At 38.9% G+C, this 13,955-nt stretch overlaps 1 protein-coding gene across 1 annotated transcript; it reads right to left on the reverse strand.

The window, feature by feature from the left end:
- Window positions 1–11,609: 11,609 nt before the first annotated feature.
- LOC144241175 (olfactory receptor 52H1-like) lies at window positions 11,610–12,584 on the reverse strand. The gene has a single exon (XM_077775662.1). It carries the CDS (start codon window positions 12,582–12,584, stop codon window positions 11,610–11,612), a length of 975 nt encoding a protein of 324 aa, XP_077631788.1.
- Between the last annotated feature and the right edge of the window lie 1,371 nt (window positions 12,585–13,955).

The raw sequence follows: 13,955 nt of genomic DNA on the forward strand, positions 1-13,955 counted from the left end.
GTGGCTCAGTTGGTTAAGCCTCCAACTTCCACTCAGGTTTTGATCTCATGGTTCATGAGTTCGAGCCTCACGTTGGGCTCTGTGCCAACAACTCAGAGCCTGGAGCTTGCTTCAGATTCTGTGTCTCCCTCTCTCTCTGTCCCTCCTCCACTTGTGTGCTCTCTCTCTCAAAAATAAATAAACAAAAAAAGATTTTTAAACCCCACATGAATATGTCCCCCTCTCTGAAGCTCTTCTAGGGTCTCTGATGCTGTGGTAAGAGAATCATTCATCTTCAGCATACCTCCCTTAGGAAATATAAACTGTTTTATAATTATGTGTATGTCTTTTGGCCCCTTTCACTGTGAAATTTGAGTCACATTTTTTTCTCTACAATCAGCGTTAATGCTTTATATACATAGGATCAATAAATAATGTTTAATAAGTAAATGGATAAAGGATTGAACACAGCAAATGAATTTTTAACAGACTTTTATAAGTGACCATGGCTGAAAAGTGGCATTTCTTCTTGTAAGTCTTCTGTATGGATCAGACAAGCTCTTCCCTCACCAGATCTATGATTCCCGTCATGTTCTTTTCACTGCATATATGCCAAGATATGCTCTTGTTTAGCTCTTCAGTACATATCTTGCCTACTCTAATGTATCTACATAATAAATTTTTATCTATTTTCTTGATTGGCCATGTGATTTCATTGGATATAAAATATATCTGCCTTAGTCTGTTTAGTCTGCTTTACAGTACGAGCCCTGATATGATCAGTCAGACCGAGAGTCATATGAGTGTGTGTTTCCCAAAGTCTCCAAGTGAAGTATTCCATAGGAAGGGAAGTAGAAAGTCAGACCAGGAGCTTACAGGTGAGATAAATCAGGGAAGGTTTCTGGAAGAGACCAGGCCATAGATTGAGATTATGCCAATAGCAAAAGAGAAAAGAGTGAAAGAGACATCTTTCCCTGGAGACATCTCACTGTAAAAGATCCTTGTGGGTGAAGTTAGAGTCATCATTCTTACCTGATTGAAGTCCAGTCTTGGGGACTCAAAGACCCTCTTTTTTAGAAGGGACATTAACATTAAGTTCATTTAATCGTTCTTACCTCAAAAGAATTTTAGAACGTGGAAACACCTAAGATAAGATCAAAAAGTTCTGTAATAATTAAAAAGAATATCCTTCCTTCAATCCCCTATTCACATCCACCTATATTATTTAAAGACCAGTTAATTTTGTTTGTTTTATTAATTGCAATATGCATTTCTCATACGCTATTGCAAGTTTATTACTTCATGTTAACAATTACTATAGCTATAAATTGTAGCTTATAATATTATTATGGGCTTTAATTATTAATGAAATTATTATTTTTCTTAAGTGTTTAAGCCATAAGATATAATATGCTACAATTCTATTGTAATTTTTTAAATCCTTAAAAATTCAATAATCAAATTATAACAACAAGTGACTATAAACATTTCAATGTCCATCTTGGAAGGTGTAATTATTTTTTTACTTCTATCCTGGAAATACCTGTGGTTTTTAAGCAATAGGAATATAATCCTATCATCTATTTGGGAAATAAGTTACAAAGCATGTATAGTTCAATAATTCTATGATACTTGGCTCCCAAATGTAATATCCTGAAAAGTGGTCACCTAGAAGTTGCTTGTACAACTCTAGTGACAGAAAATCTATACTCTTGAGGGAGCCATGTTCCATTTCAGATCCTCCAAGTTCAAGACTACTTACTTTTTTCCTTAGGTCAATGTCTGTAAACACAATCCACATCACACAAGCATTATTCCTCTACAGTGCCTTAGGTTTTCAATTTATGAAGTTAATATATCTTCTAAGTCTGCTCTTTCATTTTATTACTTTGTCAAAAAACACATTATTGACAGTCTACTACATACCAAACACCCATCTAGATGTCTTGTGTATACCAAAGAGTAAGAATATGCATGCTCCATGATATATGAAGCTTACTAATGAGAAGACATAATCAATCAAATAATCTCCCATATTTGTGTGGAAATGCTATGTTGATGTATGCTATGAGGAAAAGATATATGACCAGTTCTTATTTAGAGAGAGCTTCCCTAAGGAAATAAAATTTAGTTCCCAAATCTGAGTCTTCATCAAATGCTTCAAATATCTCTTGTACAACTCACTCCCTAGGATTGTCACCTTCTCTATGTGGTCTGGAAAATAAGACATCAGGAAATAAATTCAGACTGCCTGGGTTCACAATCTGGCCCGACTGCAGTTACTTGCTAATGGTCTTACTCCCCTCTGTCTTCAGTTTCCTAAAATAAAATTTGGATGATAATTCTTACTTTGTAAGGTTGTCAGAGAACTGAGAAAAATCATGCAAAGTACATAATGCAATGTCTGCAGTTTAATAAGCATTGGTTACAATACTCACAGATATTTCTCATATTTTTGCACGTCTCTGAGTGCATTGAAATAACTATGTACTTGCCTCTCAGAAGAGGAAATTTCATTTATTTTGTCAAGTTGAAAGACATATTGGCTTTTCTTGAGTCTGTAATCCAAGGGTAAAGGCACTGAGTTTCATCCACTTTGAAATCAAGAACTATCTTCAGAAATATGCAGGACCACTTCTCAGTTCGCTAGGTTAGTGGACTTTCACGAGATCTGAGATCCCAATCTCATCAATATGCCGATGCCATTGATTTCTCCTCATTCATCTTCCTTAGGATCAAGAAACAATAGTGATGTGGGGACTCCTTCAGTACAACAGGAGCAAGCTGCCACCAAGAGACAATAGAGAAGATGAAAAATGTGTATCTGATTTGAATTAAAGGAAGACATTCTATTAGGCTGTTCAACAAGATAGTCACCTGATTTTGCCCCAGAAAAGACAACAAAACCTGGGGATACTGAAGCAGAGATTCGTGGTTTGGTGAGCTTCTAAGTTTCCTGCATGTGAAATTACAGGACAGAATTAGAGAATTTGATTGGGATGGTGCCAGCTGTACTAGAACCCTGGTGAGATTGGAAATTAGATGATTTTGTTTATCCCCTAGGTTTTCTGGGGACACTGTGAGGATTTTAGGTATGTAAGAACAGAATTACATTCTAATATACATACATATATGTATGTGTATACCTAAACATATATTATATGTTATATACATAATAATGTAATATATATGTATTATATATTACACACACACACACACACACACACACAAACTTCTTCACTACTGCCTGGATGCTATGAGTGAGAACAAGACACAGCTATTGTCAAGAAATTCTGAATTCATCATTGCTTTAAGAAAGGCTGTTCTCGGGGCGCCTGGGTGGCTTAGTCGGTTGAGAGTCTGACTTTCGCTTAGGTCATGATCTCGCGGTNAGCAGAAAGGACTGAGGTGCAAAGAAAAGGACTTACTGATAAATGTCTTGATTTGCAATAAGGTTATGCAGACATCAGAGGGATTCAAGGAACTGCACCTCTCCTAATGAAGGGGACAGTCCGATATGAACTCGGAGTGACCAGTTACATCAGTATCTTTGTATGATTGTCATCCCTCTGTAGTGTCTTCCCCTACTTCTGCTCTTGGTTTTATAGAGCTGTCCTCAACTTTATTTTCTGTCCATCTCATCCATTTAACACTCACCTCCACTTCAGTCAGTAGTCAGTCGTATTAGAGAAGTCTTGATCCAGCACAAGTAACATAGCTCCTGAATCCATGATTTGTTCTCATTTATCTCCACCCTCTGAAGGTTTTTTGACCCACTGAGGCTGTGGTGTGGCTCAGAGCACCAGTGGTACCAGCTGCTAAAAGGAGAGGTGTAGCCAAACTAAAAGAAATGTAGCCAAACTGTGTCAAATGGTTAGGGAGGGAAATTCAGAGAGAAAGGTGACACAGGATGAGGCTAGACTGAGAGGAGAGATACCTTGAGTTGGAATTTGCATGGCTTCCTTTGGTTGCCTAATTCAATACTGCATATTACCTCCTCTCAAGAAAATAATCCTTCTCCTTAATCTGATTTTCTCCACATTGACCTTGAGCTCGAGTCTTTATTCCCCTTTAACAGTTTGTGTCTTCATTAGGATCTTTCCTCCTTCATCTAGTTAGACCAGAATATAAGCTTCTAATTCAAAGGAACTGCTAGTTACAGTCCAGTGTAAGATACATTCTTCTCCTATAATGCACTGAGGGAATGACAGAGTGGCCCTTTGAAATATGTCTCTTTATTCCCTTATCAAAGTCCCACTCAGGCCAAGTATCCAGGTAACCTGGAATGAAGATGCAAAATTATATGTTGAATTGATTGGGTCAGGAGAGACTCCCATAAATTAAGGCAACATGGAAAGTGTGTACCTAGGAAAGATGTGAAAGGGGAAATAGCAATTTCTCCCAGAACTGATGTCATCTGGAATTACCCAAGGCTAGGGTATATCTGAGCCATGGGAAGATACCTTTCCAAGGAAGAAGAACAGACAGGGTAGATTCAGACTCATTTCAACTGTACTCACCAAGCAGATCTCACAGAACTGTAAACATCTTAGTTATGCCTCTTTTTTCTTCCTCACTCCAGACCTAAGCATCTGACACAATGGTACTGAACTATAAATACATATTCAGAGCACAATAATATTTACAATTTGTCTGTGGCTTCTTTCATGCAAGTTGGTGTGTAAATTGGCTCAAGATTTTTAGAAAGTGATTTGAAAGTATAAAGAAACATAAAAGGTGATTTCCCTTAATCAAGTACTACCACTCAGAGGAATTTACTTTATAGGAAATAAAGCAAATTAAAATGAGAGAGCTATAGATTTGAACCCCAGCTCTGACATATACCAGCTGAGAAATATTGAATAAGTTATTTAATTTTTAGGAACTCAGTTGTCTCATCTGTAAAACAGAGCTATTAATTGCACCGTAAGTCTTCTGGTTCTACAACTTTATTGTACACCGGAACCTCTTGGGGGGCTTTTAAAAAATGCTGATTCTTTCACTTACCCACAACCATGCTGACTTAATTGATACAGCATGAAACCTGGGCAAGACAGCAGATGGATTAGCAAGGCCCTGGTACTTAGTGTAGATGAGAAGATTCAAGAAGACAAGTATGGTGAAAAGCAAGTTGGTTGGGGAAATGTAGTAGTAGATGAGACCAGAACAGATGACAAGGAGTCAAGGTCATGTTGGATTCTGTAATACATTTCTCATTCTCATATCTATCTGGTTTTTCTCTCCTTTCTCTATATAAAAGTGTTCCTGGTAGTTTTAGACCAAGGCCATGTGGTATTTTATGGCCAATAGTGAAAGTAGAAGTGGCAAATGTCATGTCAGACTAAAATATTTAAGAACAAGTATGTAGAGTCTATGTTTTCTCTTCATCTGCTGCAGGGACAAGGAGGCCATGCTGCCATTGCTGACCTGCAAGTTACAAGCAGCCTGGGCCCCTGAGTCACTATATGGAGAAAAACCACCTTTGAGAGTCGTCAACTGCTATAAGACTTTGTGGACATACGAAATAAAACAACCTAAGTGTCTATGGATAGATGAATGGGCAAATAAATTGTGGCATATATAATAGAAGATTATTCAGCAATAAAAAAGAATGAAATCTTGTCATTTGGCAACATGGATGGCACGAGAGAGCATTATGCTAAATGAAATAACTCAGAGAAAGACAAATACCACATGATCTTTCTCTCTTTTATATGTGGAATCAAAAAAGAAAAAAAGCTCATGGGCACAGAAAACAGATGATTGGTGGTGGTTGGTTAGGGAGTGAGAAATGGGTAAAGGGGGTCAAAAGATGACACAGCTTAACATTTTCTGATACTTTGAGTGGCTACTAGGCATGGTCCCAGCAGTATTTCCCATCAACAATTCTAGATGACAATTCTAAGATTCAGAGGACCACTGCCCCAGGTGACTTCAATGGTTTATGTGTCTGGAGAACCCAGGAGTTCTCTCCATCTAGCACGTCCTAAACCAATCTTCATGTTATATGCTCACGTTTTGCAAATATTTTTTTTAATTTAGAAGTCCAGCCTGATCTATTAATTCTTGGTTAAGAATCTCTATTCTTGCCTGCCCTGCCCATTTCTCAGATGAGATGCTGAAGCTCAGAGAACAAGTAGCCAGCCGATTGGATGGTAGAAATTTCATGATGTCACTGGTCATTTGGCAAAGGCACCAGAGCTTTCTGGAGGTGCCTTCAGGCCTTTACCAAGCACCAGCACCAGCCCGTCTCCTGTCTCATGGGGTGTTGGGGGCTGGGGGGCGCAACGGGGAGGGGAGCTTACAGGAGGCCGCGGCAGCAGAGGTGCCTCATGAACTGGTAGTGTGACAGTCAAACGGCTGTGGGCTGGTGGGGATCTGTAGGTGTGTGTGGTCACAGCCTCAGGGCTTTCAGGTGGGTGGTCCGGGAGGTGGAAAGTCCCAATGACCCAGACCAATGAAAGCTAATGAGATCCACTTACACACACACACACACACACACACACACACACACACACACACACATCCCAGTGGCCAGGAAATATTTTTTCCAAAAAACTAAATTTAGTAAAAGAGAATGCATAACATTTCAACTTAATCCACACCCTTACCTCCCTGTGCCTTCCCCAGGCAGTAAGGTTTAGTAGTTAAGAACGTGGACTTTGAGATTAAATTGTGTGGGTTAAAACCCCAGCTCTTCTATTTTCTCTCTTTGTGAATTTAGGCAAAGTGATATTCTCTCTGGGCCTCAGTTTCCTCATCTATAAAATGGGAATAATAATAGCATCCCATTCATAAACTCCTTAGCCGAATTAAATAGGACAGTTGTGCTTGGCACTCTGTCTGGGACCAGACAGGGCCTGGGAGGCTCTGAAGCATGAGGACACCATAACTCCAGTCACTGAAAGGTGGCAGGGCCAAGCAGCACATGGAGGCAGAAAACTGCTCAAGCCACTCACAATGCCCAGAGAAGCAGCTATCTGTCCCAAGGGACCTTAGAGTCTGAGGGGGCAAACAACAAAACAAAACAAAACAAAAAACCCAACAACCTCAAACAAAACAAAACAAACAAACAAAAGCATATGAGAAGAAATACAGAAGCATGATATATTTGTCATGAATTACAAAACTTAGGAGGCTATATATTCCAGCTTGTCCAGGAAAGTCTGAATTTAGGTCTGTTGTCTAAGTGTCCCTGAAATTATCAAATTATTTGTGGTCCTTTCATAACTAAAAATGTTTTTAGTTTAGCAATGCTAAATTTAAAATATTGTGAATCAGCATATTTACAGTTTTTATCCCACGGCCTCAGGCATAGAGTGGACAGTTGGATTTAGAAAAAAAAATATTAGAAAATCATAATGAAGTGTGTGTGTTTGTGTGTGTGTGTGCGTGCATGCGTGTGTGTGTGTGTGTGTGTGTGTGTGTTACAAAGGGAAAGAGGGTGAAAGGGGAGAAAAATTTGTATTCAACAGTAATTCTAAGACAAAATCATAAAATTAATGCTGGTAAGAAGGAGGGGAAAATGAGGAAAATGGGAAAAAGTGAAAAGGAAATAAGATTGAGTTATTATAAACTCATTGAGGAAGTTGAAAGATTGCTTTCTGAGATTCGAAAGAAAGTGAATTGGAAAAACAGGAGGTGATGGATCAGGAACCAAATGCTTGAAATTTGGATTACTAACAATTTGCATATATTTGTGGAAATACAAATTCTAAGGTGTTTCTAAGGAATTCAGTAGATGAGGAAGGATGGTCAAGGTCTTTAGAGAAAAATGCAGAGTACTGAACGTCTAATTGTTCCCATTACTTATTATTGTATAATAAAGTACCCCCAAAATTACTGCTTTGAAACAATTTATTATTATCCCATGATTCTGTAGATCTCCTAGAATCATGTGGGCAGTTGTCATTTGAGGTCTCTCCTTCCCTTTTTCTCTCATGTGGCTTCCATCAGATTTTGGGTGGAGTTAGCTCTAAGTTTCATAAAAAATTGATACAATTGATTCTGGCCATTACCTAGTAGCTCAGCTAGGCTATTAACCACACAAGCTCTCCTTGTGGTCTGGGGTTCTCACAGTATGGTGGCTGTGTTCTACAGTGAGTGTCAAATATGCAAATATCTATATCCAAAGGTACCAATGAGGAAGAGGTAAGGGTTCTGATAATCTAGTCTTGGATATCCTGAAATGTCACATCCATTACATTATTTTTTCAGGGAAATCACTAAGGCCAGCCCAGATAAGAGGGGAGTGGAATTACACTACACCTCTTGGAGGAGTGGCAAGATCATATTGCAGAAAAGCATATGGTATTGTTTTGTATATAAAGATGTTGTTTTGGCCATCTTTGGAAAATAAAACCTGCAATAGTTCACACTAGGTTATAATATCACAGATTTCCTTTTACATACAAAATACATTCACAAAACAAAAACAAAATAAAACAAAAACAAAAAACTAATACATTCACCTCTTCCCTAGTTCAAAGTCCAAGATCTCAGCCTCTAAATCAGGCACAATGTGAATAGAGCTCCTTTGGTTCAGTTCCTTGTATACAGATCCTTGAATGCAGTTCCTCTCAATCTGAAGACATGTGAAGTAAAGAAATGAGAAGGAAATCTACTATTTATACAGCCAACACACCATGGTGATATAGAGATGGATAACTGTAATAGATACTCATATGTAAAATATTGGGAGAGTCAGATTACAGTCACTAGGCCATTATAGTTTTTAAAATCCAGCCAGAGATTAGTATCACCAGTTTCTTTCTTTCTTTTTTTTTTTTTACTATTTCTTTCTTTTTTCCTTTTAAATAGTTTACTGTCAAGTTGGTTTCCATATAACACTCAGTGCTCATCCCCACAAATGCCCTTCTCCATGCCCATCATCCCCCTACCTCTCCCCCCCATACCCATCAAGTATCACCAGTTTCTTAATAAGGACAAGATCCTTCTCCCTGGGAATGATTCTCCACAGATTTTGTCTAGCCTGTGGGCAATTGTCTCTATATTCTATGTCATCTTTGCTTTTCATTGAGTAGTGACCTGTGTTTACATCTGAGTAGTTTTCTTCATCTGCTTCTTGCCTAATGAAGTTGGAGACCTAATGGCCTCTTTTCATTTTGCACTAACTCTGTCCCTTGTAGTCCGAGGTGATGGTGCTTACATCTGTTCATTTCTCTTAAAAATTATGGTTCTCAGGACACCTGGTGGCTTAGTTGGTTGAGCCTCTGGCCCTTGATTTCATGGTCCCAGGGTTGTGGGTGCAAGCCCCACGTGAGGCTCTGTGCTGAGTGTGGAGCCTGTTTTGGATTCTCTCTCTCTCTCCCTCCCTCTTCCTCTCTCCCCTGTTGGTGCTCTCTCTCTCTCTAACATTAAAAAAAATGTGGTTCTTTATGAATCTTTTAAGGTTTACTCCATTAGACAAAATTCATACCCACAGATATCTTCCAGATTACCCCCTGTCTGATTTTGCCTGAGAGTTAATGATTCTCTGGGAAAATATCCTTGAGATTTCTAGAAGTTTCTTTGCCTAATTAAAAAGATTAATTAGGCATACCCTGAAGTATTTCTCTACTCTTAGCAAAGTATGTAAAGAACTTTATAGTCTCATCCTAGAGATGACATTACACCCTGAGGACACTTTTTCCTTTGAAAGTCTTTTGTAATTTGAAAAGGCTGGAGGGAAATTTCTTTTTTATTTGAATTCAGCTAGCCATGACTCCTTTGTATTTACTCTAAGTTATGCTTGAACACTGAATAATTTCATTTTAGCTTACATCTATCTGTGGTATAAAAATAATGTTGATATTTTCAGTGTTCTGCTTCAAAATCTCCTTGGTCAAACACATCAGTTAATTAGGTATTTTTCCTACTTTCCAAGTTATGGTATCTCTGAACTCTCCATAGCTACATAGTACTTATACCTTTTGCTCCAGCCTCCAATAATAATCTCATTGTCTTTCAGGCCTCAATTAATATCTCCTTCAAGGCTCTTTCAGCTTCTGCCTGCTGCCTATTCCAAAACTAATGCTACATGTTTTGGTTTTTGCTACATCAAGACCTCACTTCCTGTTACCAGTTTCTGCATAATTTTTCTATTGCTGCATAACAAACCTTCCCCAAGTTTATTGGCTTAAAATAGGAAATTATTACTTCTTGTGGTTCCATAACTTGGCTTCAATCAGCTGAGTAGTTCTCTCTGGAGTCTCTCACACATTATACAGAGATGTCAGTTGAGCCTACAGATACCTGAAGTCTCAACTAGACTTGATGTTTAATATGGCTTACTAACATGACTCGTAGTTGCTGCTAACTCAGCTGGGATCTCAACTGGGGCTGTACACCAGAATTTTTAGACATGGCTTCTTCATTTGCTTGTGTCGGAGGCTGCGCCGGCTCCAACAGGTCCAGGGGTCCCTGAAGGATGGACGGTGTCGGCGAAAGNCTTGGGATACTCCTAGCTCAGTGTTTGGTTTCAAAGAAGGAGCATACCAAGATAAAATATTTAAGAGACCCAGGTGGAAACTGCAAAGATTTTTGTGGCCTACCCTGAGAAACCTCAGAATATCATTTTCCCTGAATTCTGTTGATTAAGGAATCCCTATGTTTAACCCAGATTCAAGAAAAGTAGAATTAGACTCCAACTATAATGTGGGAATGACAAGTTCACACTGCAGAAAAGCATGGAGATGGAATATAGTATTGTGTCTATCTTTAGAGAATAAACCTACCACAGCAAGTTATTAATAGGTCATCTCTGTGTTCATTAAGATCACCAGTAATCATCACAAGAATTCTTTGTGCCAAAAGCAACATCCTTCAAAGACTATATAATAAGTAGAGATAATTGATAATATTTTTTATGATATGAGATTTGCAGTTATGGAATTTTAAGGTAAGCAATAACACTAAGCAATAAGAAGTTATGGGGAGCACAAAAGAGAGCTATGTTACTTCCAAGCCAGGAAATTACTACAAGAATCAAGTCTGTGGGTTTTTCAAAGGACCAGGACTTTTCTGATTTGGAAAGATCCAAGATTTCTTAGGTATCAGAATCACTTAGAGAACTGCTAAAGAAAACAGAAGCCCATTAAAGTAGGAAAGAGCCTGGGACTTTGCATTTTTACCAAATTCCCTAGGTGATTCTGATACTCACTAATGTTTGAGAACCCAGTTTGTAGATGATTAATTTTCCTGGGTGATTCTTAAAGGAGGGTAATGATTTGCTGTTAGCTTTACCAACTCTCATCTGGAAAGTATCCAACAGAGGTATCTTACATTGCTAGACCTTTAGTCATCTCTTTTAACCTTTTTATTAAGAATAATATTCTATCCACATTATATATGATCAATATCCTATCCCATAAGTCTTGGAAATCTATCTCAAAATAAGATATAAATTTCCTCTGATCTATCTTTTTAGGCAGACATGTCTCCTTCTACTTTTGTTGTCTTTCTTGGTATCTGCCAATATCTGTCTTATTGATTCCTACAACACATGGAAGACTTTTGAGGTTTCATATGTAGTTAAATCACCATTATAGATATTTTAGCTGTAAAAAAATAAATTGCATTCCAAAATCAATACGGTTACCTGTTTCCTTTCCCAAGCTCTCAGTCTCATGTCACTGGTTTCCTTTAGGGAAGAAGGGTAGGATGATTTTTTCCCGAATCTGCTTGGTCTTCATCCCATAGATGATTGGATTGAGTGCAGGAGGGATGGCTACATAGAGGTTGGCAGTTAGTATGTGGAAGGAGTGAGGTATATTGTGACCAAAACGGTGGGTGAGGACAGAGAACATTGCTGGTGTGTAGAATATAAGAATGCCACAAACATGGGAACCACAGGTGTTAAAGGCTTTCTGGCGGGCATCTCGGGATGGAAGATTAAAGATGGCATGAAGGATAAGAGTGTAGGAGATGCCAATGAGGATCAAGTCTGATGTAACAGTCATTATAGGCACAGCAAAGCCATACCAGATGTTGATGGGGATGTCCGCACAGGCAAGTTGGGCTATGCCTATGTGCTCACAGTATGTGTGGGGAATGGTGAGTGTTCGGCAAAAAGGTAGTCGCTTTAGTAGGAACACACATGGGAAGATGATGCAAAAGCTCCTGCTGACAATAGCCATTACAATTTTAGTAATAATCTGGCGGGTAAGAATAGAGGTATATCTTAGGGGGAAGCAAATAGCAACATAGCGATCAAATGCCATGGCCAACAGGATGGCAGAATCCATGACAAAGCTATAGTGGAGAAAGAACATTTGAGTAAGGCATCCAGGAAAGGTGATTTCCTGAGGACCTAGCCAGAAGATGCTGAATGTTTTGGGTACACATGTATTAGATAGGATGAGATCTGTAGCAGCCAGCATGGAGAGGAAAAGGAACATGGGCTCATGAAGGCTGCGCTCCGTGGAAATAAGGTAGAGAAGGACACTGTTGCCTGCAAGGGCCACAAGGTAGATAACAAAAAAGGGAATCCCAATCCAGACATGGAACTCCTCCAGCCCTGGGATTCCCAGTAGGATGAAAGGGCCTGGATTGAAGCTGCTCAGGTTGAATGTGGCCATCATAGCCTTGGATTCGATGTGCCTCATAGACTGAAAATAAAAATTTTGTGGTTGATTGTTACGATGATCTACAGACTCACACCTCTGAGTCTTTTTCAATAGTTTCCCCCTCACTTTCAGCTCTGTAAAGTGATAAACTATTCCTTGTCTCTTGTCTTGACTAATAAATACTTGCCAAACTTTTAGTTACAATGTTAAGTCATAATAGAAGTGGGAACAAAATACTTTTTTCCCAGAGACACAAGTCACATAACTCTAGTCAAACACTTTTAGTCCTGCCTACTTACAAGCAACCCAGGATGTTTTCTAGGAAGATAGGAACACAAAACACTATTAGGCAGAGAAAAATGACTAGTTAGGAATTTGGAACAAAGTTCAATGTGAAGTTCCAGTCCTAGTGAAATGGAATAACAACTGTAGGGCCCCAAGGGGCTGAACAAAGGCAGGCTCAATGTCTCATGCCAAAATAGACTATGCAGTCTCTTTTCCTTTTTGCTTTTTCTCTGCAATGGAACATCTGCCCTGGTTCTACTGTAGCAACGTTCACCAACATAAAGAGGAGACAAAGAATATTCTTCCCTAGAATCTAAGTTTTAGGTGGTTTACTCTGCCTTCAGATATTACCAGCTTGGAAAAGTTTCCAAGAAAAGGTATTATCCAGTAACTTAACTCTTTTACATTGGTCTCTAAACCCTTACAAAAGAAACCCCAGCAGAGGGAGCCCAGTCTCCGGGTAGAGTTATGCCCCAGCCTTCTTGCCCCTGTCTCATCTATACAAGGACTCATTCTTGTGAGACTTCATTGAAACAGCTGGGCCCTTCTTCCAAAATTCTTCTATTTGTGACATGATGCACAAATCGTTTCTCCAACTTCAGTATTCACTCATTTTTCTTTCTACCTGGTCTTGAGTAGTTAGCATTCTGTAGTGCTTTATCTATGTCTGCCATCCCCAAACGCCATGACTTTGTGACTCCTTTGTCGAAGATTCCGAAGTTTTTGATTTTGAAGATAATCCTCTCTCCTCAGCTTCAGAACTAATTACCCAATTCCTGCCATCTTGGAAATCCCACATGGATCATCCAAATAGTGTTGTGAATACCCTCTCATTCCCCCACCTCTCTCTCAAGTTTATATCTCACAGCCTACTATAATAATACTATTATAATAATATAAGGTAGTCGTCCCCCCCCCCACTTAAACTCTGGAAAATTAAAGATCTGGAAAAGCATGAAAACTTGCTTTCGATATTTAAATACTTCCAAACTGGATGAAGATTCCCACTCAACAAACCTAGGGGATTCACAGTCACTGCACACTACAGAAAGATGGTCTAGAAAGAAGGATGCAACCAAGTGGGAAATTAGTAGCACTTTCCTTGCTGACCTTCAAAGTTCTTGA

This window comes from Crocuta crocuta, unplaced genomic scaffold (genome assembly GCF_008692635.1).
Source record: "Crocuta crocuta isolate KB4526 unplaced genomic scaffold, BGI_CrCroc_1.0 scaffold504, whole genome shotgun sequence".
In the NCBI taxonomy this organism is placed as follows: Eukaryota; Metazoa; Chordata; class Mammalia; order Carnivora; family Hyaenidae; genus Crocuta; species Crocuta crocuta.